Source organism: Pseudochaenichthys georgianus, chromosome 20, assembly GCF_902827115.2.
Source record: "Pseudochaenichthys georgianus chromosome 20, fPseGeo1.2, whole genome shotgun sequence".
In the NCBI taxonomy this organism is placed as follows: Eukaryota; Metazoa; Chordata; class Actinopteri; order Perciformes; family Channichthyidae; genus Pseudochaenichthys; species Pseudochaenichthys georgianus.
Window position 1 is genome coordinate 4,080,775 of NC_047522.1, and position 26,529 is coordinate 4,107,303.

Genomic DNA, 26,529 nt, shown 5'->3' on the forward strand with positions numbered 1-26,529 from the left:
TTTTTTCTATGTATGTTCCAATTCAAATGAACTCATTGCCAAAGCAGGATCTTCCTTCGATTCTTGTATAGAAACACATTGAATATCTGAGATCTGTAGCATCAGTTCAACCATATTTTCAACATATTTTATATCTGCTATTTTATTAAGAAATTCCAGCCATGCGTTTGTCTGTTCCTGCATGATTTTGGATGAATGGTATAATATATTTCATTTATAAGACTCGAACAAACATCTTCTAACACTTTAGCAAAAGACTAGCATAGCAGGCTAATGTGTTCGTGTTTAATGGCCATGTAGAACTAAGGTCCTGTTAATATGTTTATGTAAAACTCAAGAATTGAAGGATAAAAAGGTTTTAAAGTGATAACATGCATCTTTTGTTAATGCTCACACTTGGCTTTTGTGTGAGGTACTGTCATTGTCCACCTTCATGGGTCTGTATACAGTCTCTGTAAGTGTATGTCTGGATGTGGTAAATATACAGTATGCACATCCATCAGTACGTATGTGTGTGTGTGTGTGTGTGTGTGTGTGTGTGTGTGTGTGTGTGTGTGTGTGTGTGTGTGTGTGTGTGTGTGTGTGTGTGTGTGTGTGTGTGTGTGTGTGTGTGTGTGTGTGTGTGTGTGTGTGTGTGTGTGTGTGTGTGTGTGTGTGTGTGTGTGTGTGTGTGTGTGTGTGTGTGTGTGTGTGTGTGTGTGTGCCCACCGATGCATATCTCTCCAGGTACGCTGCTAGCCTCCAGGGATGAGGAGGTGTTGGAGGTGAAGGCGGGTGATCCAGTCCTTCAGCTCCACGGTGGTGGTGGTGAAGCCTCGGGCTCCACACCCTCCCAGACCCAAACCATCGCCAAAGCCCAGACTGGGGTCAGTGCTGGGCCGGGAGGAGAGGCTGGACTCGAAGCAGGGAGGATGGTAATGGGCAGAGAGAGCGCTGTAAAAAGTAATGCTATGCTTTTATTTACGTTTTGAATTTGATAGCTGGATCAATAATATTAAGTATAGTATAGAATATGTTTGCTTTGCACATGATATCAATTGATCATTAGAAGATATAGCGAGTAATTAAGTGGTGGAGGAATGAGTCAACGTTGTTTTAAACGTGTTGGTGTTTAGAAGCCTAAAACAAGGTCTGTAGTTAACACAAGCTAAACAGATTTTCACTTTTTATTGTACGACATAAAACACGCCTCTAAATACCATAGACTGTAGGTAAATACCCTATTCGTAAATGTCAGAAAGCTTCTTTGTGTCATACAAACAGCGGTTGCTAACAAGTGACTACTAAACGAGGTACTAAATGTCATCACACCGAACATAAGCCACCTTGGGGTTAGCGGTGGTGAAGCACTACCTTGGCTTTTTACTTTAGCCATTTTAATTTACGCTTCATAATATAAAGTGGTTTTGAAATATGAGGAATATCGGGCCCAACACATTTTTTTTAAATATCGTAAAACATGTTTGCCACAGAGCTTATTTTCTTAAATATTCACAAAAATGTATCGTCTGTCGATGCTTACTTCCTGGTCGGCCTACAAAGTACATCATCACTGCACCACTCTATTATTCCAGGACGTTACATTCATTTTTGTTGAATTTGTCTTTGAAAAATATTTCATTCATAGATTTACAAAATTCTAAGAATCACTCATCACGCAACAGTAGCATTTTATTTTGGATACATATGATAAGGTCTGTATTATTTCTTGCAGTGAGGCCAGTGGAGGAGCAGATCCCCCACTACGCCCAGCAGCTGAGGGAGCGTGTGCGGCCTGACATGATCATGCTTGGCAGCCTTTCACTGCAGCAGGTCAGGGCTACAAAGAGGAATATCTGTGTCATCATCCCATATTCACCAGCACATCAGCCATGTCCATTATGCTGTGTATCAGTGGCTGTGGCTAATGGACATAGAGTGTGTGCATGTGTGCGTGTACATTTATCTGTTTTGTCTATCTGTATGTGTGTTACATTCTCAATTTTCTCTTTCCTTGCTCCATTTTGTGTTCCCAACCTCTTTTCTTCCCACTGCCACCTTTGTAAAAGTTCTGCATTTCATTTTCAGTGATCTGAATCTCTGCTGAATGCACTCATGAAACATGCATTCAAGGTTAGATAACTCATTCATCCTCGGCTCAGAATGAGTGCATGGATTTCTGCTGTATAATCTACGCTACATATAATATCCTTGCACAATTAACTTATTTGTGGAGACACTTTTGTTCCGTCTTTGAACTTTGTTTTGCATTATTATGCACATTTGTTTCTCACAGAAGCAGATTTTTTTTCCTTTACCCGTCTTATGTTCTTTTCAAGAAAAATAGAGCGTGACTACTATTTAATTCCCAACTGGGGAAGTTGTGAACTAGCGGTAAGATCTGAAGCTCCTTTCAGAACAAGTGTTTGTATTCTATAAATCGGAAATGGGAAAGGATACAAGAACATGGGGTTTCCATTGTGTTGGCAAATCTATATTGCAAAGAAACCCAAACATTAGCGCATACGTAAAGAGAATGCACAACTTCCATTCTCTGAATTTTTAGTCATAATCTTGCTTGAAAAGAGAGTAGGAGTATCAAATGATATGAATAGAAAGTAAACGTAATTGGGAAAGAAATGCTTAAACAATGTCTCACTAGCAACAGTTGACTCATCCTCCCTTACTGGATAATCAGCAGCATCTACTGTGTACTGTATCAGTATTGGGATCAGTGTTATCTTATTCTGCCATAATATGTATGCGCTTTCCTACTGTTTCCACACCCACCTCCCATTGAAAGCACATTATCCACCAGAGATTTCACATCTATTTTAAAAATAATAGCGTTTTTCTTCTGTCTCCATTCTGCCGTACAAAGCCCCTACAGGGCGAGACGCTGTCACTTAGTAGTGTCAATGCATGTGAATGGGGAGTGTGAATGTGCTGACTGAATGTAAAACCGGCAGAAATACTCATCAAACGCTACATGTCTTAAGGGCCTGGCTCAGTATCGATTGCCTGCAGATTGCATTACAGTTGCCCCTTGTGCTTAATTCTGCCATTATGGCGCACTGCACTGTTCCATAAAGCTGCATCCAAAGAAAGTGTGTGTTTACACGTTTTTTCAGCAGGTGGCTCAGAAGGGGCCGCTGAAGAGGAGTGAGTGGGCAAACAGAAAGAAGGAGCTAATGGACTTCTTTGCTGGAAATGTTAAGGTAAAGACCCGTCTGATGTATATGTGAAGCATATGTTGATTTTCAGTTTTAGATAACCACCTATAGATCATTTTAAAAGCAATTCTCCCATAACACAAAAGCTTGAGCGCTCATCTATTAGAAATATTGAATAACACTCGGTCACAGAAAAAAAAAAAAAAAATCTTACATCATCATTTAGATTGATGGGTTTTAAATGAAACTGTCAATTAGCGGATAATGACTGTTAACACATTAACAGTGTTTGTTAACATATCCACTTTAATATTTCAAAGGAGCCTCATTCACAAAGAGACTGTGACGATGCTCCGCAGCCCAGACTGAACACACTGCTGCAGTGGTGAGCCCTCCATGTTTCTCTCCATATTGATGCGCCATGACTGTAATTGTGCGAAAAGCATTCCCACTGACGTTCAAGAAGGAATGTAATTCACATGTCCTCTGCATGGCTTCTTCCGTCAACGAGCATTGCATTGTGGGCACTTTGGCTCGAGGGCGCAGAAATCCGTCCATGTCATCGGGCTTGAAGGCGCATCCATTTTTGGTCCATCCACTTTAGTATGAGATCACACATCAGATCTCGCAGCATGTTTAACTTTTTAGTAATTACGGCGCCGGCTGACATGATAAAATCACAAACTACTGTACTGTACAGTATCTCCTCTTATGTTTGGTTGTTTTATGGGTGGGTGGTAGTCGGACACCAGCCCTGTCAGATGAATGTGGTTCGGAGTTTAGCAAGATGACCTCCTCTCGACAGCCTTGAACTCTGTAAATTCCTTCTGATATCAATGGTGGGTGGCTATTAGGCATGGGAGACTTTCTATGCATCACCTAGGGCTACATCTGCCTGAAATTTAATGAGAAATGATTCCACTTTTTCTCTCCCTGCGCCTATGAAAGGAAAATAAAATAAAGAGAAGAGACGCGGCGCTGACTTGTGGTTTTTGGAACAAATGTGTAATTCATTTGTTTCCACTGTTTCTGATTTAATGGAGGTCGAGTAATTGCATTAAGAAGCACATTGTGCCTTGTTGTGAACTGATGAAAGCACATGTAATACTTTTGATAGGCGAACACTGAGGAGGGAGAGAAAGGGAAGAAAGACCCAGTGCCTGCCTTTGATGCCGAGCATTTATTTGCTGAATTATCCCTCCCTTTACAAGCATCTTATCCCCAGTCACAGGCAGGCCAGGGCTCCTGTGATATTGCTTTATTTTGAGGAATTAAGAGAGGTGGCGAGGAGACAGAGCGAAGCAGCCGCTTATTACATTACCAATGATAAGATTGAAACGGCAAGATAGGCAGGGAGAGAGAAAGAGAGGGACCCGTGGAAAGTGTTTTGTTGTGGTGTTATTAGATTGAGCTGCTGTTGGCTACAGAGTGGAACAACAGAGTCCAAAATGCAGGTGGCTGTTAACAGGGTTAGCTTCTTGTATTTGTGTGTGTGTGTGTGTGTGTGTGTGTGTGTGTGTGTGTGTGTGTGTGTGTGTGTGTGTGTGTGTGTGTGTGTGTGGTGTGTGTGTGTGTAGCGGCAGAACCATTGAAAGCCCGTCACTCAGAGCGCTGGGGGAAGGCCAAGAGGAAGCGATGGCAAAATACGGTCAGATGACAGAGCTCCCAGAATCCTCCTCTTCGGCATCACGACCCCAGTGGCCGGTAAGATCTGTTAGCCGCCCTGACTGTGAGCTGCACAAACAGGAAGTGACATAGCTCTTAATCTCCTCAAGGCTTGTATCACGGGAGGAGATATCGATCCCGAAATGTTTACCCAAAAATATGCAGGGTTTGTTTGTGCAAAAAAACACTGCAATGATGTAATTATCTGAAATCATGCCACGAGTGGGACCTGTAAGGGAATGAGGAAATTATCTCCCATGTTTTTCAAATTCCTTCACTCCTTTCATTACACTAATGGGTACTGTATGCCCACACAAAAGCACATTCACATACAGGCACCACGAGCAAAAACCGTCTCATATACTGTATGCTAACTATTCAGTCGCGTTCTTTTTATACAGTATAAAGATTTTTTTCCTCCTGCTTTGTGCGGATGGCGTCTGTGGTTTTAGGAATTTAAGTAGGAGGGAAAAGGAGTCTTTGGAGATGATAAAAGGGGAACAGAGAAGTGGGAAAGAGAGGAGGAAGCTGCAGCTTTAGCGGTAGCATCAGCAGCTGTGGGAGGAGGCTGCTGTTGTGTTGCATCTGGGGATGAGGCTGCCATGCCACCATGCTGGCTTAAAGATGTAATGAATCTTCAGTCGGGGGCTTTCCTTCCAGGGTGACAACTAGCTTTGAGGAAGGTTGTAAATGCAGGGGAGATTGTGGTATAATTCCTCAGACTGGCGTTTGTGCCCCCCAGTCACCATTCGATTATCTCCCAAATTGCTGTGTTTCACTGAGATAAAGATTTTTTATGGCTTGCTGACTTGAAACAACCGGCACAGGCAGAATAGGGGGCAAAAGAGGGAGAGGGAACGAGAGAAAGAGAGTGAGAGAAAGCAATGGCCAAACCTGCCACGCATAGTAATTTCTTTTGGTAAATGACAAAATCTTTGTTTATATGACATTTCCCTAAAATGACTGCAGCGAGATGCATCTGAAATATAAAATTCACATTTGGCATGCAAAACTATGAAAATATATATCTGTGCAAAATTCATGGAGGCATTTAATTTAGAACGTGTTTAATAACTAAGGCAGCCTGCATCAGTAATCCTGCCCGGCGGTCCCAAAAAGATTGTCATATTTATTCTCTGCTTTCTTCACCCCCCTCCTTCATTCCGAAGCCAACAATTTTTAAGGGTAAATGTTCATTGTTAATTAAGATTTACTAATTAAAATGAAAATAATTAACGAGAAAGCTTAATCTCTGAATATTAGCCCATACTTAGAAAGAAAGGAAGTTTTTGTATGTGGCATTTCCTGTCTCTATTAAGAGTGCATGTTGTGTGATCAGTCAATGTGTGGAAAGCCCTGAAAAGATGTTTCAGCGAGAGGACGGCCGCTTGCCAGAGAAACCACGGAGGATCACTCGCTGGAGCCTTTGATCTCATCTGTAGGAGTGCTGTAATGTTACGGCACTTTAGGCACAACTCAGGCTCGGGGCAAACAAACCACCTCTGATATGGAAAATTGGCTCACTTCACCTTTTACCTTCTTCGCCCGTCTCTTACACGCAAAGCATGCAGGCCAGATAATAACAATACCTCCTTATATTGGACCGCGTTATTGTTGTTCATTTCTTTGCCTCTTTTCCCCTCCTTTATCATCCTCCTCCTCTTCCTTTCCATCTCTTTCCAGTGTGGGGGTTTGGAGGCCTCCATCACTTCCTCCCAAATGTAAGATGTGTGGGCTAAACCGCTTTGCCACCAATTATACTAATTTCACTTCTGCCTAAATTGTTTTTGTTGTTTCGGTATGCAAAGATGCTCACAGTGGGTAGATTGAGGAGCATTACTGCAGCAGGGCTCAGCACACACCTTCCCCCCTCACACACCGGTGTGAGGTGAATGTGTGTGTGATGTGTGTCAGGTTGTTTTGGTGACAACACTGGCTCTATTTGACACATTTCACATTTGACCTAAATTGGTCAACTGATAATTCAAGTGCATAAAATAAATTGGCTTTGCAAGATAGATCTGAGTTCATCAAAGGGAAACAAATGCATGCACTTTAAAAAGATTGGATGGGATAACAGGAGATGCATAAATAGGCCTTTTTTAGTATTGATACTGTATACGATAACTGGGGTTTCGATATCGTCTGATTCTAGGTACCGATTGCCATTCAGAATCATTACTTGGCAGTGAAAAAATTCACTGTGCACCTGCAACACTTTTGAAATGTGTTGAACTTGTTGCTTAGCCTCATGCTTCCGGAGGTGCCTCATTAAGTGTTATATCTTTGATTTTGCACCCTTCATGAAATATGGCAAGTAGTATTAATACATGTTGGAGTAGTAAGTATAAAATACCTCCAAACAGCTGACATGTTGAATATGTTTTCCCTATCAGTGCAATCAGGCGTAAACGTAGAATCAAACTGAATAGATCAGCCCAATTGTCTCGGAATGACCTTTCCAGCTATATAAACTAGAACCTGCAAATATCCCATACTAGTAGTGGATAGGTGCAACCCTAGATTGGACAGGAAAGGATAGCGTGTGTTAGATGAACAACTGGATGGAAAAAATGTCCAAACAAACAACAAGGGACCAATCAACATTGCTACTGAAGATTACAAACATATCAGTGGTGATAAAAGAAGTGGCTCTGTTTAAGCCAGATTGACTTTTCATGTAGTGCTGTTCAACAGATGCCATAGGGGACAAGAGACTGAATATGTATTTACATTGTTCTCTGATTATGTTTCATAAAAGTAAACTGTCGCACCACCCTATTACTCATGCTAAGCCCTAAAAAGGAGGCACATGTCAACAAAAACAAACAAGCAAATAAACAACAAGTGGGCTGATGTAGCCTGAAGGTTGTTGGGATGAGCTCATTACCACAAGGTTGGCGTTTTCAAACCTTCATCTGAATGGGCAGTGTGGCCAGGGGAAATAAATACTGCTCTCAACTTCGATAACAAGGAATGCTGATGTGCCCTTGAGCAAGGCACTTAACCTCTAAATGGTTGAATGGAGATCATTGGACGGAAGCCCGCAGCTGTACGGGCGAGTCTTACATACATGACTGCTTCACTGCAGTTGGACAAACACACTTCTCTTGTTAAGAAAACGTACCTGAAGTTGCCTTCCTCAAAAACAAATACAAAGCGTCATGGTTAGGAATCATTATTTAGAAGTTGTCAATGCTCCAACAAGCGACAACAAACCCCATTATCTAACACTGTGGCCATGCTTTCTTAAGTCCAGATGTTGTTCCTAATTTCTTCAAGTTTGTATTTTGTTGGTCGAATGCACTTATTGTACGTCGCTTTGGATAAAAGCGTCAGCTAAATGTAATGTAATATTATATTCATTGGATGGGCTAGATATAGCAAGGTTGGGATATTTCTCTCACTTCACTCCTTTAGTAAATGACATGTTACTTTGGTTTTTGTTATGACCTTATTTTCTGATATGGTGCAATAATGGGACTAATAAAGGTATTCTGATTCTGATAATGTTCTTAACAAGGATGTTATCGGGTTATGTCATGAAAATCTAAGGTAAAGACAATGCTGTGCTACTCTAAAGTATTTTCTACAATAACAAGAACAACTAATATCAAGATTGCTTGGTTCAACAACTGCTAAGTATTTACTGTAAGTAACTAAGGAGCGCAGTTACAAAGTATTTCAGCAATACCAACAACTGGGGGGTTTCCCTTAATAATCTGAGGTAAAGACAGCACAGCACCCTTAAGCTAGGGTAAGGGTTAGGTCCTTTAGGTCATAACCCAGAGACTCAACCCTAAGGACAAGAAGTGATAGCGAGATTTCTAAGTTCAACAACAGCTAACGATGTAAGTAAATAAGGAGGGAAGCTACAAAGTATCTAAGCAAGTAAACCTTATTTACATAGCACTCCTTCAAATAGTTATGTAGTGCATTACAGACGATAACACAAGTCTTGACAGCATTTACAACTTGGTAAACGTGGAAGCCAAACACTGTCAACAATGTTTGTTTATCAGAGGGAGGTCATTACTGATAGCTCATAGTGCAACATTTAATTAACAAATATAAACGCTTTCGTAAGATAACGTTGATAATCAATTATAATATTGTTACACTTAACTGCAAACAAACCCTGACTATAATCTACAGTCTTAATATAATTATAAGGGTTTTTAGGCTAGGTAATACAATCAGTTGATGTTGGAAAAAAAAAATGAATGGAATATTGTAATCAGACCTTATGTTCTGTGTGTTACAGGTGGACCAGATCACATCCCCTCAGCCTGTGGAGGTGTGTGTGTGTTGCCTCAGAGCCACCAGAGACAAGCTGCCGAGGGGCCTCTACACAGTCAGTGTGGCCCTTCACAGCCGTCTCGGGGGTCCAGCTCTGGCCTGGCACGGTAAGAAGGAGCAGCATGAGCGGGCGGTGTCCACGGAGCCCATCGAGCATCGCGGCCGCTACTGCGACACCGACCTGAACATCAACCAGAGCCTGTTCCTGGTGAGGACAAAAGCAGAACATCAAACACAGAAAGAAGAAACATTTTAAAAAAGCAAACACTCAACAAGACATCAGAAATATCTCGGTTTTTTTGTGGATTTAGAAAACGGCTTGAATTTTAAGCAACAATGAATCATAACTGAATTCAAACAAAACAGAGATCGCTGTTGTTGCTGTTGTGAAAAAATACCCAGAGGTCGGATTTTTGAGGTACCAGTAAAAAGTTGTTTTCCTGTATTGACACGAACACTTTTTTATACACAAAAGGAAAGGACAGAATCAGGTTGTGATTTGTTACGCTGCAATCTCATTTAATAACCACCTCTTTATTCATGCGATGCTTGGGGACATTGCTTTGAATATTTCTTTTATTTCCAGCTAAATATTTGAATAAATATAAATATCTCTTATCCAAAAGCAATTTTGACATTGAGGGAACCTGAATTAAAACACACTCACTTTCAATAACCCGGACAAAGCCTTTGATGTGAAATACAACGGAAAGTCTCAGTAAAGCGCAATCTGAAAACAAACAGTCCCCTCAGATAAAAGCCAACAATAAAACATGCTTTGCTAATATGGCAGAACCGACTACACTCGTGTTTAGTTTTTAGTTTTTGCCACATTATTTCCGAAATTCCTCTTTCCCCCGGTTTCATCAGTTGCAGTGAAGATTGAAAGGGTTATGAGAAGTTATATTGCTGTAAAAGACGGGATATGAAAATACGGCACGCATAGCCTCTAGGTTTTTCTCCGGGGATCTCCGTATGAATAAAACAACAACTTTTCAAACATGACATTTAATCCATGCATGTAAATCAAACTGCGGATCAATTATTCATTTATATAAGGAAGTAATGTTTTATTGGAATGAAAATGTACAAATGCAATGAAAAATGTAGTGTCTTTTCTGCACGTCTTTGAGCCTCTGCAACTGGATAAAAGGAGGAAGTTGACTAAAATTAGTATTACAAATTCAACCTCCATTCCCAATGTACAGTCAAGGACTAAACTTGTTTCATTCTTAGTCCTTTTCATGAAGAAAAACATCAGATTACATTAAATCTATGCACATTTCACAACCACTTCCTTAAACCTCTTGATTTGAGGAAGACATCCTCCATAGAAGCTTATTTTAAAATTCTCGTTTTGGATGGTCGATATTGACCAGTGGATTAGATCTCTTTGTTTGTGTTTATTCATGGTCGGTGTGTGCACAGTAGGCAAGATTCACAAGAGAAAAACCTTAAAACAGAAGGCACTAAATCCAGTGTCCCTCATAGAGTTTTGTACAGGCTCAGGAAGGGCTTCTTCAGTGTTCTGATGGCAACTCCACAGGCCTTAGCTGGAGCATTTAGCACATGTGGACACTGCCAATGTGCTGGTGGGCGTATTCACTGAGCTACAGCAGCCTGATAATATTGTCTGCAGCTCCTATAAAACATAAAGGGCGGGTAAAAGCTGGCATAAACTGAATGCGGACCTGGGATCTGATTCAGAGGTAGAAAAGGTTTAAGTAAAGCGTGGTAAATGCCTCATGTCACTCTTACTCCCTCCCCAAACCCTCGCCTGTGCTATATAGACAAACCTGTTGTTGTTGTTGTTGTCCTCATTGACAAACAGATCTGATCAGCGTTTCCACCACTATCAGCATCAGCCTGGATGTTTTCTCTCTGCCTCTCCTCTTGCCCACACTGTGCCGTGCAATTTCAGGAGTGCTTACAGTGCCTTCTAAGAGGAAATGAGGAATTAGTGATGGTAAGAGGAAGCCAGGAGCTTATTTTCCTTTCCTCCCTCTCCTCTTTTTTTTCATTCACCCCTTTGCTTTGTGTGTCTGGGTTTCGGATTTAGACAGAAACAGTGCAGTACAGTTGAACATGTCTTGGATATGCAAGGCAAGTGGGAGCACATGAGAGGAGTCGGCCCGACATCTGAAGAGCCCGTAGTCTTTGTGCACTTTTTACACCGAATGGGAAGAAGCGTAAAATCCCAAAATGTAATATTAAAGCTGGAAGCAAAAGGAATGAGGAAGAAAATAAAAAGTGTAAAAACTTCTGAGGAGTTTACGGAGGTCGATGTATTTCTTTGTCATTTTATTCATTTTTTGTCCTATGTTTTGGTCATCGGGGATCATTTTTAGTTATATGGTTAAGAACTGAGTCATCTTGCACCATGTCCATTTTCTAAAGGGGCCCTAGTATGCTCATTTTGAGGTGTGTGTGAGAGAAACTCCCAGAAAAAGCACAATCGGGCCATCATCCACATCATCCAAGCTCACAAACCTCACTGCAACGCTTCCCACACACACATATGCAAACACATGTCTGCGTGCGGCACTGCACACATATGCACACAAATGACTATTTATGCAGGTATATTTCTTACAGTAAATGAATAATATGAAATATCCTCAATATCCATAATCCGTGATATTATGCCATACATTTGTGTCCTGGCTCAGACACTACTACCCATCATTTCACAGGTGCATACCAAAAGCAGGTTATCAGGGGGGGTACGGGGGGATACACATGATTTATGTGTTAAAACAAGTCCCCTGCGTTTTTCCATTACAACTAATAAAGGGATACAATATGTCCACCCAGTGATGGATGAAGTGGCACACACACCTCACTGTCAGTTCATTTTTTAAATAAACCCACCGTTCTCTGGGTAAATAAGAATGTTTGCCGTCGACTGCTAACCGCTAACACTTTTAGTTTCATGTGCTCCTGGACATAATCAGTTTGATTTATGTAGCTTAAATGCAAATTCACTTCAAAGTAACTGTCAGCTTGTACACTACAACGGCAATTATCCTCCACCCTATGTTTGAGATCAACTGTCTTTATCATTATCCAACATCTCCTTTTAGAGAATTTCCAAGGTTGGATGGGTAAGAGTGGCAGTTAAAAAAGCTCTTTAAATAACAGAGAAATAAGTTAAAAGAGGTTTCAAGTCTAGGATGCAGATTAAGTAGCTCCCCGAGGGCTCCTGTCATGTTTGGTACCTTCTGAGTGTCAGTTTGTCATTGGCTTCATGGCTGTGAGCAAGTCTATGTTTGCTTACTCCCGTAGTACAGTATATGCCGTGTCACTGTGTATGTGCCTGCACGCGTGCGAGTTCAACTAAGTGGAAATGTGAGTGACTTTGTGCCTTCCGATGTGTCTGCAGATCTGTCCTGCGGCCTGTAAGGTCGTCCCCTCCATGGTCCTGGTGTTCCAGCTGATCACACTACCAGGGGACGGCAGTCACATCAGCTCTGTAGTGGCGTGGGGGGCATTTCCTGTTTGTGGATCGAGCCTCGGTTTGGTCCAGGGCAGGTGCGTCAAAGCCGTATCAAATCATCAGTCGGTCCTCAAAATTGTTTTTATTTTCCTTAATATTCCGGCTCATTAAACTACTACTTTCAAAACATCACGCGAACTATCATAACATTGTAATTATTTTCAGACCTTGAGTTTGAAAATACCTAACCCATCATAAATCTGGTTGTAAAGTGACCATTACCGGTTATGTGTCATTGACCCAGGTTCAAAACCCCTCTGCTCAGGGGGGAGCCGAACACACGCCTGGACCAATTCAAAAAGATTGAAGCCGTCATCTCCTCAGATTTAGACCACTGGCTGTGCAACTTGTACTTTCAGGTGTGTGATGCATGTTTCTTTTGCAGATACGTATCATCTTCTTTTATGTTATATTCCTAATCGTTTGCTGGCTATATCATATTCTCGTGTGTGTGCATGTTCTTTCCTACACACTGATGTTATGTGATATTTAGGGGGCAGGATGGTGGAACAGGGCTTGGATTTTTGGATTTCTATGATAAAAGTAATTGGCCCCAGAGAGCAAACAGGAACCACATCTTTACCCAGCGATTCCGGATGCATTATGGCTGATGCATTGATTAGATTAGTAAACATCTTAATTGAATTAAAATCCAGAACAAAGCTTTGTGTCTTGGGGTTGTCTCTGTATGTGTCCCTTCCACTGTGACATGCTGTTTGCATTACGGCATCATCATTACTGCTTTGATTTCAAAACAATGTTAATAGCCCACGTCTTTGAGTAACAATAGGGAGTGCAATAGTCATACTAGCCACAAATAGGATCAAAATTGAATTATTTGTAGGCAATCATGGCAAATACTAATAGTTGTCTGCAGTTTTAACTCTACACCTGTAGTTTAATTACACACACATGCTGTTCTTCCCACACAATATGGTGATGCAATGGAAGAATATGATCATAATTGTTGTTGACTTCAAAATGAAGTGGTTATATTAATGTTCACTGAACCCATGTGTAGACCTTAAACACACCGATTGTTTTTGATGTTTCAGGTAAAGCGGCTCCCTTCTGGGACATCTGGTGTTCCAGAGCGCTGCATCTCCCTATCCATCCCCCCACCCAACCCCCCTCTGATGCCCCACCCTGAGGTCCATCTTGACCAACCACCAGGCCAACTGCCAATCCAGTCTCAGGCGCAGCTCCGTCCTCTGCCCCAGTTATACTCCCAGCCGTCGGGGCCCAGCAGCAGAGCAGGAGAGCCCTCTGTGGTTCTCTCTCACCGGGGGTCTCCTCTCTACCTGTCAGCTGATTCGGCGTGCTCTTCCTCATCTCTGCCAGGTAGGGGTCCTATGTTAAAACCCCCCGACTATGCCGCGGTGGGGAGGAAATGTCACCCGAATGTCACAAGCACTGGGAAGAGAAGAGTGGCAGGCCTCGCTGAGGAGAACTGCTCCAGGGGAGGGTTGGGTGGTGTTGATCCACCGTGTGTAGACAGACAGGAGCGATATCAAACTAATGATGTTTTCTTAGTTAGATTAAATGCAAAAATCCGGATACACTGTAGAATTAGTGTTAGTAAAGGCAAATGTTTGAGCAAGAAGCACAACACTTGTTTCACATTCAGATAATGAGTCTCCATAAAACAACCGCCCATTGGTGAACAAACAATGTTTGGCACGCTGACACAGAAAGCCTTATATAAACGTATAAAATGACACCATCATTCTTTCTAGGTGTTACGTTTCTCACTTTTCTTCTATAATTGTTGGACTGCAAATAATTTATCCAAATTATCGATATGCTAATGCTAATGTTAGCCAATTTCTAAGAGTACATTCAAGAAATATAAGACTTTCAATATGCATGGCTTTATACTCCATTGCCCAATTTAGCTAAAGTAACCAATACATTGTGACATGCCGACACACATTCTTGTTATTTTTGTATCATTAATACACATTTTCTGGCTTTATCAATTCTCGGTTATATGTGTTTTACTGAGATAATGCGGTAAAAGTCTTATTTTTTTAACCGACACTCTGCGATTAATGCACCATACATTTACAAGTTCTTCCCATTATCACTGGATTACTCTGGTTTCCTGTGTAATCTGATTACCGTAGTTTGGCATCACTTTAGAAAGCAGTGGTTTTAGATAGCAGGTGCACCGTTGTAGCATCTGCTTAGTAGCTCAGTGGTTAGTTGTTCCTCACAGAGAGCAGACTGTCTTTGTGTGGAGCTCGCATATTTCCCCCACATTCTGCTGTTTTCCTCCGGGTTCTCTGGTTTCCTCCCACGGTCCGAAGACATGCAGCTCAGGTTGATGTGAGACTTGCACTCCCAGGTGTTACTATGATTATGTTTCCATGTTTTAGTTCTGATGGACTGTTGTTAGTTTGCTTTTCTTTCAGTGCATGCTGGGATACACTCCAATATGTTACGGCAATAGTGTCCATCAGATACACTGTTCTGATGTGGTTCCACAACATATCTGTCAGTCAAGGCGAGGTCATACCACAATCGTAACCACATCTAGAGGTGGCTAATGACTTCTGTTAATAGTAATAAGCATCCATTTCCTCATTTTAAAAACATAATATTCTTGTTTTACCCCCTAAGTAATCCAGCATCCTGGCTTTCGTCAGGAATCAGATCCAGGCTCATTTGGTATTGATCTACTCCAGAGGCGACTGGCTACTTTCTTTGTTATTAATACATCCCACTTTTTTTTGTTCCTTTTCTTTTTTTTTGCACGCACAGCTCATCTTTATTTAACAGTCCTCAAAAGTTTCTGGGGTGCTCTGCTTTAAACATCACACAGGCTTTTTAATTACAAATGAGTTGTGACAGGTCTGCTGGGTAGCACCCTGGCCCATTTTAAACGTGATGCCGGCTGACAGCTTGGCAGTGTTCTCCCAGCACTGAAACATGTGGAAGAAATTGGTCTTTTACATTTCACAGCTTGTCGCTTCCTCCGCCGACTGACCTGTGACCCCCCACAGAGATCCTAACGCCCACAAGGGAAGTGTCCCCATCGAACTGCCTGCCTTTCCAGAGAGGGAGAGGAAAGGGAGGGAGGCACTCACTATGGGAGATTTATGTTCTGCCACACAAGGCAAAAGGTACCGGGTCTTTTCCGAGGGCTCACACACAGACACGGACGTCGACACACACACATTCTCGCAGCCAGGTGAGGAGGTTGCCTGGGAAGTGAACCCGATCCGTAAGTGAAATAACGGATCAAAAGCCGTCCGGCACAACACCTCGTCCACGCCCGCTCCCTAAGCCGACCTGACGTCTGGGCCACATTTACATACAGATCTGTTCATTTTGCATTACCTCTGGAGCGAATTATGGCATTCAGATGTGGAGATTACGTCAATGTTGAAGGGAGCGATCGGACGGACAACTTTAACCCAGCCAAAGAAATATGGAAATCCAATTGAGCGAGGAGAAAAAGAACAAATTATCCCCTTCCTCAGCCCTCTGTCAAGTCAGTAGACATTTACTTCCCATTTCATGCCTCTCTGTTTCTGATGTGTGGAGATCACTTTTTTCTGCCGTGCGTGTGACACCGGGATTTTTCCACATTACCAATTTGTCTCAGAATCAGGACAAGTATACAGAGACCTCTTGTCATTGCGATAACGTACACACGGCAGAGCTTGACAGTGAGACTGGAAGTTTGTATTCCTGAGGCCTTAAGTTAATTAATCCCTGTAGAAAAATCACAGTGCGCGATGAGGTGTCTATTACAGAACCAAACCTGACATCCCAATCCGAGATAATAACTCTGACAAGTTCTGATCGAGAAATCTGAAGATGTACTGTCCTTCTCTTGATTATTTCGCCATTGGATAATATTAATTTACTCGTCCAAGCATAGGAGTGCATTTGGTGTTTTAACGAAGAGATTAGCTACAGGCACACTGGGTTAAGTGACCTTTCACATTAACTGAATGATCCAGTTACATTGGGTTTGTTTGAACCCAAACGACTAATTAGATTAGCCTCTTGTTTCATGATCGCCTTTAGAGGATCCCTATGAACACGCGCATGATTGCCATATTGCTTCTTCGTTTCTCTTTTTTTTAACAAATGTATCGTAGACTCCATCCCCTTGAGCGCCGTAGGAGATTTCGAGGATTCCTCATCTAATGTCTTCTTTGGATCGCTGCCCTGCACTTTCGGGATGTGCTTCCCTCCGGGCCGGTCCCAGTCATCAAGAGTTTTTTTAACCACAACGTTACGTCATAGCCTCTCAATCAGTCGCACTCTGCATCCTGCCAATTAATCCAACAAATGTCCGGATTCCAAATGGATGGACTCAACCCTTTGAAGCCTATTTGCAGAAATACACGTGTGTCATGCTGTGTGGTAAACAAGGCTAAAAGATTGCATGTGGGACAAATACACCCAGAGGTGAAGTCTTTCCTCTAAAGAGCACCAGCCTTTGTGGGAATGATAAAGACAGATTTGCAGAAGACTTCAGCATTGAGAGTGAAACAAGTCGTTTTCTACACATTAGTATGCATTTAGTGTCTGTTATTGTCATTAAAATGCAATGGATTACAGGAAAATAAACTCCTGTGTAAAGCGACACCAAATCCTCACCGTATCATAGCAACCTTAACACGAGATCCGGACGTGGACTCGGGGGTAATCCGTGAGTCACTGACCTTCGATCCCTCTATAACTTTGGACCAGTCATCAGGCAATTAGGGGCCTAGGTGAGCGAGAGCCCCCATACAGCCTTGGTTGCATCTCACCAGCAACACAGTGATGGGGTCTCCACAGTGTTACGGCCCCCAGGCTTCCTCTCTTTTTCCTCGGCCTGTTTTGGTGTGCAAGCAGGAGAGAAAAGAGGTATGTTGAGTTGTGAGGTACACTCATTTGTGTTTCTACCCTGGAAAATGTTTGCGCATGTATGCAAGTGTCTACAAATGAATATCTTTGTTTGTACGCCGTCCTGTGTGTGGGTGCAGTGCTCTGGATGTGTGTGTGTGTGTGTGTGTGTGTGTGTGTGTGTGTGTGTGTGTGTGTGTGTGTGTGTGTGTGTGTGTGTGTGTGTGTGTGTGTGTGTGTGTGTGTGTGTGTGTGTGTGTCAGAGCGCAGGGGGATAACAAGTAGTTTGTTGTTGGCCTTGAGTGCCCGGAGAGGCTGGAGTTGTGGCAGCTCCAACGCTCCGAGTTCACAGACGTAGCCCTTAGCTGTCGAATCTGTCGAAGCTGTCGATGCTTCCTCCGCGCTCACCACGGTTCCACAGCGTCTGCGCATTAGCAAGTGGGGCCTGATGTAATGATTGTGTGTGTGTGTGTGTGTGTGTGTGTGTGTGTGTGTGTGTGTGTGTGTGTGTGTGTGTGTGTGTGTGTGTGTGTGTGTGTGTGTGTGTGTGTGTGTGTGTGTGTGTGTGTGTGTGTGCAATCTATGGAAGCATCCTAGTCCACAGTGGTCCAATTCGACAAGTCCACGGTTGTTGTTAGTAATAGAGATTGAGGTGTGTGTGTGTGTGTGTGTGTGTGTGTGTGTGTGTGTGTGTGTGTGTGTGTGTGTGTATGAAAGCAGCTGGCAATGGGCCACTTTGCCCTGTCTCATACTGTTTGCATAGCAACACATACTATAATATACTATTGCTGCACTTGCAACATTTCACATTTTTATATTAGCAATAAAATGCAACTTTACTTTGCTAAATATGAATGAAATACAATTTGGAAATGCAGAATACACAGATCTATTTTTTGGGGGTAAATGCAGTTTGAATATAATATAAATGTTTTATGTATTTTACCAATTGTCCCTTTTATCTTCATTATTTATATGAGCAATTAAATATGACTATACTCTCCTTTGCTCAATATGGGTGTTTTATACATTTGGAAATGCAGAATAAACTTCTAAACTTTTTTTTATGCGTGAATGTGGTCTGAAAATAATATAAAACATTTGTATATCTGACCCAAAAGTGGATCGGACTTGTTCCTCTTGAAATGCTCCTTCTTCCTTTACTAAATGCTATTCCATCTCTGACATTTCTTCATCAGTGATTATAAAAGAAGGTCGGGACATGAAGACATGTTCACACTGTGAACACAAAATATGTGAAATGATGTGAGAGTATTGAAATCTTGACACAAAAGTGAGTTAACAGTTATGTAACGTCTTGCAAATGCAGAAATATAAATGATTTGATTCCTGGAATAGAACAAATATAACCCCATTACCTTGTAACTGTAGGCACTCCACATGTTTACCAGCAAAGCGACGGTAATTAAAAACTACAGCTGTGTTAGGATGAAATCTGATTTCAGACCGGTTTAAAAATAGCAGCGAGCAGACTCCTCCTGCCATTTAAGTACATTTGAGCTGTCGGAAGGATTTCTGATGTGTCGCCTCTATTTAAGTTATTACTGCTGATATATTTAATCCTGCAGCAAGACAAAATTATATCATCGCGCAGGCTTCCATATGTATCATATAGATGTGACTGGTTCCACGGGGGGAAAAGTTTCACATAGTGAGATTTGTACATGTATCAAGCTAAGGTTTACTTAATTACAACCTCCAGGCAATGCAGGAACCCTTTTTTAAATTCTGTGAATGTTAATATGCTAAATAATGCAGATCGCCGACTCTTCAAGCATGAGACACACATCTGGCGGCTTACCATTTAAATTACAGCGGGAAAAAAAGAAAAAAGAGTGAGACAGATAGATCGAGAGAGAAAAGAAGAAAGAGGGTTAGGATGAAAAAATACGTCAAAAGTCATTTTCCGGAGAAAAGAAGAATGGGGAAATGTGTTACAACCAAAGTTAATTTCTTTTGAGATTTTTCCTCATTTCTAATTGCGTACATTAGAGCGTTGCGGAAAGGGAGGTTCAGCTCTGATTTTTTTTTTACTACGAAAAATCTGCCTCTGGATAGTATACAAAAAAACATATAGTAGAATAACAGTAAGCAAGTGTGTTCAGATATGCAATACCTATTGTATTTGATTTCCTCATACTGCACACCGTTATTCTTCAGAGTTTCAGTCATTTTAAACCTTGCATTGTTGTTTTGATTAATGTTTTGTAAGTAAATCATCTTTTCGATTTGATTTGTAATGTTTTTTCATAGTTAAAGTAGTTTTTTGTCAGTTTTCACTACTTTAAAAAATATATATTTCCTCAGTACTTTTAACAAGTCTATACTCGCAATCATTTGGATTTTGCAATATAAATACCACTCCGCCACCCTTGATCCTAACTATGATTGCCAGATGTGGTTTGCGAAAGAAAACAAACAAGAACATTTTGTACTTTTTTCACACTCACTGCACATTACTTTGTCTTTCTTTGGGGGGGGGGGGGTGCAGGGAAGAATTCCTCCTCGGGAGCCATTTCTGGAAACACGGGAGAGAAGAGTGATCCGAGCAGGGAGAAAGCAGAGGGCGAGATCCACTACAAGGTAACACTGTGATTTAGGGGGAAACTGTTCCCACCCTTGAAATGAGCACCTTCTGCTTTCTCCTTCCCGCCCCTCAGTGCGCCCCCCACACACACCTAGCTTATTATCTGAGATTTGTCAAAATACATTTCACACTAACAGGTATTTTTCTGCCTTCAAAGCCAGTTTTGATCTGCTTGACAAGCCAAAGCAGCTCCAATTCTGTGAAATCAGCAACGCCAGCCAGGCCTCCCTTTTCCCTCCGAGCCGCTGTGAACACGCCTCTTCCTGTGCTACAGAGGACTTAAGCTAAATTAATCAAAGCCTGCATGTTACCTGCCATACTTTGAAGTGGTAATTGCAAAATGACTCTGTGCTGATCTGGCATTGCTGCTATTGTTCCTCCTCTGCGGCCTTTTGTTGGTGCGATGTTATTGTTGAGGTAGTGAGAGGCCTGTGAACAACATCAAGCCTCCGCCTGTCACACACAGATCCTCCCCCCCGCCTCCTTCTTCTATCCCTCCAAGTCTTTATTCCTACTAACCTCCTGCTGTACATGAGGCTCCTCAGTCCACCATTAATCAGTGATGACCGGTTTAATAAATGAGTTTGTTGATCTGAGGTTTTATTTATCCTTAGCCTCTGTAGACCACGTTTTTCTCCTTCTCCTCATGGCCCCCTATCTTTAAAGCCTTGCTAACTCTGTCAAATGTCGTGCTGTTGAACCCAGTTGTCTAATGATTAAGTGAAGTGATCTCCAACCTGCCCCAGCCTGGGAGCGCTCGGGATCAGATTTCAACCCTTCAACCTGCAGTGCAAGCCTAATTAAAATGAATTTTCTCCAGGCGACCACTTTGCCCACAGGGCAGGAATCCAGCGATATACGGAATCCGCTCTTAAGGTATTGCATTAAATGTATTGTGGGGAGACACAGGAGAACATTGTGGTTTATATATCTCCCGCATTTTTTCCCTCCCTGCCTTCTTTTCCCGCTCCTTTCCACCCTTTTATTGTGATCATCACTCTGGAATCCAAGCTTGCTTTGGCAAAGATTGCCCTATGAAAACGGATGGAGCTTTTATGGGGCCCTGCCCATTTACTACTTCCTGGGCCCAGTTTATCTCACAGGGAGAGACAGAGATGGAGGAGAGGAAAAAAAAGGAGTGAGAAGAAAGGGAGAGGTTGCTTATTCTAACTGTGGATCTCATTAACATACATCAGTGAGTATTTCACAACTTCAAGCAGAAAGGCACTAAGCCCACCCAAGGGCAACACAGGCAGGCTGACAGGGCCAGGGAAAGCAAGCCGTTAACATGTTGGCGGCTTAACAAATAATGTCTGCTCCCAAGTACCTCGGTGAAATATTTAAAACCCCACTTCCTAACTCCATTTGACTGTGTTTATGACGATGACAGTAAACGACTTGTGTGGAAAAAAACAGTGCCAGCTGCTCCAATATCACATATTTAACGTCACTGTACGCACGTTTCCAAATGAACTCAACTTGAATGATGGCGTGCCGTATGCGATTTCGCCGTCTTTCTTGTTCTCGTGTCAATTGAGGCACGGTTGAGATATAGGAGAGGCTCCGGAGTGCCACGCACACTGTCACTGTCACCGTGTGCATCCCCCAAGATAAATTCAGAGGCCTGTTTCCTGCTTTGATTACAAATGACATCCGCATGTGTTCTCCCCGATTTCTGCTCCTCACAGAAGAAGCCAATCAAGAAGACAAATAGCCGCGGCCCCAGCATGAGCAGCGCACCGCCTCGGCAGGTAGACAAGCAGAAGATGCAGCCTTCAGTGGAGAACCTCTCTACGGAGGAGATGGAGGAGTATACATTCTCCCTACAGTAAGTCTCACCACTCATTATCCTGCTTGAGTCTGGCAACATTCAAACGTGGGGAAGGGAAAAAGAGGAAATTGTGGGTGACGACAGATAGTGATGTGCACGGCATCAAGCAGCTGACAACCAAATGCGCCTCCAACACCTCCTGTACAGATATAGAGTCACATGGCATCCGAGGGCAATCCAAGCTAAATGGGTGGTAGCGTTCATCTTGTATTCATTTGTCACCAGCAACAAGTTAAAGGCGGATATCTTTCCGGAGCCTCATGACCTGCCCTTAAACTAGAGAAAGTCACAAAGTTTGTTAGAAAGAAAAGACAGGACAAAAAATGTCTGCATTAGATTTACTTTGAAATCAAATGCAGAAATGTTTAATTTCAACATGCCTCATTTCCCTCAGTGATTTACATTTTTGCGACAAAAGGAATCAATCTTTTATTTTAAACTAATTTGCTTTGTAACAATATTGCATAGCCAGACCGAACAATTGCTCAACCGACACCCATTATGTCACGATGTGGTTTATTTGTGTCCTGCTCCTCTGCACAACAACACGCAACAAAGGAGGGTTAGGAAAAATGTGTTTTCCTCTCTTCTTCTTCTTCGTCTTCGTCTTGGCTTACAGCATTTGATTTTAATGAGAAAGCAGGGATATATGAAATACAAACAAGCAGGATGCACGGCATTTTTAAAACACCTTGGCCAAACGTGTTAAACGCAACAAGGCAGCGGCGCCGTGAGAGCATCAGAATAGGCTAAAAGCAAAATTGCTTATTTCAACAAAAAGATTCACAGGTATTTGTTTTTATTTCAACTAAATTAAGGGGAGGGGATTGTGTGTGTGTGTGTGTGTGTGTGTGTGTGTGTGTGTGTGTGTGTGTGTGTGTGTGTGTGTGTGTGTGTGTGTGTGTGTGTGTGTGTGTGTGTGTGTGTGTGTGTGTGTGTGTGTGTGTGTGTGTGTGTGTGTGTGTGTGTGTGTGTGTGTGTGTGTGTGTGTGTGTGTGTGTGTGTGTGTGTGTGTGTGTGTGTGTGTGAGGGAGACAGAACGAGAGCCCTCCCTGGAGATTTAGAAGTACCCATGTTTCCTCATTTCTGCGAGTTGGTAAGTTATAGCTGCTGGTCACATATTAAACAAGATCAGAGACTACTCCCTGACATCTTCTGAACATACTGGGGGAATTCAAATGATTACCAGCGTATCCTGCCAAACAAATGACGACACAGGGACTATCTGGAGGGAGAGTGAACACAGAACGAAACACAGAAACCCGGGCAGGCTGCGCACAAAGGGACACAATTAAATGGTTTTCACGATTATTCATAGTGCCGCTTTTTACCTCTGAGCGGTCGCCCGGGCTCCGTGAGACGAGACATTTCTATCAGTTATAGGTACGGAGTGTATTGAGTTGCAGCCCTGGCGGTTCCCTGATGCCCTGTGAAGGTGCTGCTGCTATTGATTTAATCTTTACACGCACACAGTATCTCTAAAGGCACCTTTTTCTCTTTGCCCTCGCCTAATCAGAACATTCGGAAGATACCGGCTTTCACAGGGAAGTTAAAGACACTGCAGTCATGCATACAAGTCGTTCCCTCACCCGTCTCTCCCACTGTGCTGTTTGACTTACTCTGGGATTCTCTACATCACCTGAGGACTGACACACGAAAGGGATTGTTTACGGATTTTTTTTGTTTTATGTGCCGTAATGATGTCATCTCCATCTCTTCTGGCATTTTGTTTGTATCTCTGTGTGCATTTGTGCATGTGTGTGGGAGTGTGTGTGTGTGTCTCCACTGTGTACAGTATGCGTGCGCACACATGCATTCTCATGTGGGATGAGGATTCATACTGCGGTGATTGAGGGATATTACTGCCATCTATTGAGCCACAAGAGATCGAGCTCATTGAGATTTTTATAGGGCGTCCCGACACCAATGTGCAAATCAGATGCTCATGCATTATTTAGCAAACACTTGGAAACAGTAAGATTCAGTTAGGGTAGTCTGGGAAGGCTTTTCACAGAGCATTCATTTGCACACTGTCACAGTCAGCAACACTTTATTCTCTAAGTAGAATAAATGTAATAAAATGTAAAGGGATGTCTCACAGAGCCTCAGTTCGCTCAGTACCGATAGTTATAACACTAGTAAATAACGTGTGTGAATCTGCCTAATTCTAACCCTTAACTTATACAACATGTTTTGGTTCAAGACAAATTCTTTTGGCATAATTGACACTTTATTGTTTTTCTGATTGCAGTTTCAAATGTACTAAAAATACATAATGTTGTGCTTTCTGCATTATACTGTATATGATTTGATACATATTGATTTTTAAATGTAATGTGTGTGTGAGGGTCAACTTCTCTGTGCATCTTTCGAGTTACACATTTAATTATCTTCTTTTGTATTATTCTATTGAAGTACCTGGCTGACAACCTCAGAAGCGCACCTATCCACCTTTGAAAAGGGTCGCATGGAATCACAATAACGGTGAACCATACATTTAAATTCCAAAGACAAAATGATAATGCTATTTTTAATGAGAGTATTGACAGTTGCAAGTCAATTCTTGGCAGGGGGAAATAAGCCTGGGATGATTCTTCTTCTCTTCACAAGTGTCTTTGCTGCTGCTATCCGTTTGAACATACATGAAAGGCTCCTGCCGACCTTCCAGCTTATTTGATTTCGACAAGTGTAAACTTAACCACCTTTTTTCTCACAGAATAGCACTGAGCAAAACCAAAGCACCTGATTCAATGCAGCTGTTGTAATTTGATAGGGCTAATTTAATGCGTACGGATGGTGAGGCAACATCTTCTAGAAAAGGTAAACATATAAAGTAAATTCATTTTACAACTAAGAAAGTACTTTAGCAGTACTTTTCACAGTGTACTCAGAAAAGCTAACTGTTGCTAGCTTGTATTCCCTTATATTCAGGGTTAATTACATTCAAAATCAGTATTATTAGTTGTTTTTCTTAGTATTTGGTCATATCTGTTGTTACTTATTTGTATGCATCCATGTTTATTGTAAATTACCTTTGGGTCTTAGCAATGTCACCCAACCATTTTTGTTCTGTTCTGGTTTTGAGGAGAGAAACCTGTTTTAATCAAAGTCATTCTCACGTAGCAATTAGATCTAATTAGTCCAATTATCAAGATTCTAATTACATTGAAATATACCCCCTAAATCTCATATCAATTATAGTATGTGTCCTGATCAGGAGACATGAAGAGAGACAAAGTCAAGGCATATCTGGGTGGGAGGTAGAATGAAAAAAGGCATCCACATCCTCCGGAGGCCACACGACTGCAGAACTGACTCCATCTGTCCCCGAAGCTTTGTATTCCAAAATGCCATTTGGGGATAAATGTCACTTAACCTTTATTCTTTTTTTTCTATTCAGAAGTATTTTATTACTACTGATGATCTTATGAGTAGTTACATCCTACACTTGTGTTTCAATTAGAAGGATGAGGAATCAAAATAAATACGGGTGGCTTCAAAGCTATTTATCAAACGCTATTAAGTATGTATTAAAGGTGTCGAATCAAAGTGGAGGAAATAATGATCACCTGTATTAAAAATCCAGCGTGACCTTTGCTAGCACATTCACAGAGACACGCACAGACCTGCACTGTATGTCACTATAGCAGTGCAGTGCTGAAGGTGCACCGGCAAAACACACACACACGTGCACACACACGCACAGCCTGTTCTTGTTGTGGAGTCAGAGGGAACACACTGACCTAATTTCCCCCAGTTAGCTCGCCTCGTTGGGGACCAACAATCCTCTCCGCCCGTTTCCCCCAACCGAGCCTATCAGAGCACTCACTCGCTCTGTGTCTGTCTCCGTCTTCCTGTGCCCTCCATCTGTTTGCATACAAGTGATATCGTTCGCTGCAGGATCACGTGCCGAACACATTGATAACATGCACCCTGCAGTGTCATTCCTCCTCTCAAGAAGAGACTCATCGCGGGGAAAGAGGGATCGGTCTGCAGAAACAGACGGGGAGAAAAACACCTGGAATAACAGCGAGTCCCAGGCTGTCAATCCCCGGCACACTGCGGCTCCAAATCACAACTCGGCGCAAGGGTCAATCAATTGTGATGTAACGCTGGCAGGAGAGGTGGGTGGAGATGGCAGTGCTGGTCACCCCTGGGTCTGGAATGCGTCTGCTTGAGTGCGAGCGTGCATGTGAAAGAGAGGGCCCCTGGCTACCCAGCCCGAGTGCACATGTTAGGGTCTCTGCGGCCAGACGCGCCCTGGGTCACTCCGGAGCTCACAGACGTACACAATCAACTTCCTTTATGGAAATCACAGCTGTCAGATCCCTGACAGGCTAACGTTGCGATTTGATTGGTTAATCTGCAGTGATGTAGCTGTCAGTCAGAGCCGAGTGCGGTCCCATTGGTGTTCCGGGTCAAACGAAATGTATTTCCCACAGACACGTAAGAGAGAGGAGTGGAGAGGGAGGGTTCAGATAGAGAACAAATGACTACACGAGGGAGCGTTTGAGTGATTGCGTGTGATTTGTCCAAGATGGTGGGCGGGTGCGATAGCCAAAGAGACCCAGGCCAGAGGTGACACCTCCCTCACGCTCTTCTCTTTTCATCTGTAATCACTCGTTCCCCA

General features: G+C 42.4%; 1 protein-coding gene across 1 annotated transcript in view; it reads left to right on the plus strand.

The window, feature by feature from the left end:
• The window catches only part of ofcc1 (orofacial cleft 1 candidate 1), a 71,324-nt gene that overhangs the window by 8,334 nt on the left and 36,461 nt on the right, over positions 1 to 26,529 (plus strand). The window contains exons 6-16 of the mRNA XM_034109155.1: positions 727 to 942; positions 1,715 to 1,812; positions 3,111 to 3,197; positions 3,473 to 3,534; positions 4,736 to 4,856; positions 9,082 to 9,324; positions 12,499 to 12,647; positions 12,857 to 12,971; positions 13,668 to 13,953; positions 19,973 to 20,064; positions 21,757 to 21,896. Of these exons, the coding sequence (XP_033965046.1) occupies positions 727 to 942; positions 1,715 to 1,812; positions 3,111 to 3,197; positions 3,473 to 3,534; positions 4,736 to 4,856; positions 9,082 to 9,324; positions 12,499 to 12,647; positions 12,857 to 12,971; positions 13,668 to 13,953; positions 19,973 to 20,064; positions 21,757 to 21,896 (1,609 nt within the window). The remainder of the gene's footprint in view (positions 1 to 726; positions 943 to 1,714; positions 1,813 to 3,110; positions 3,198 to 3,472; positions 3,535 to 4,735; positions 4,857 to 9,081; positions 9,325 to 12,498; positions 12,648 to 12,856; positions 12,972 to 13,667; positions 13,954 to 19,972; positions 20,065 to 21,756; positions 21,897 to 26,529) is intronic.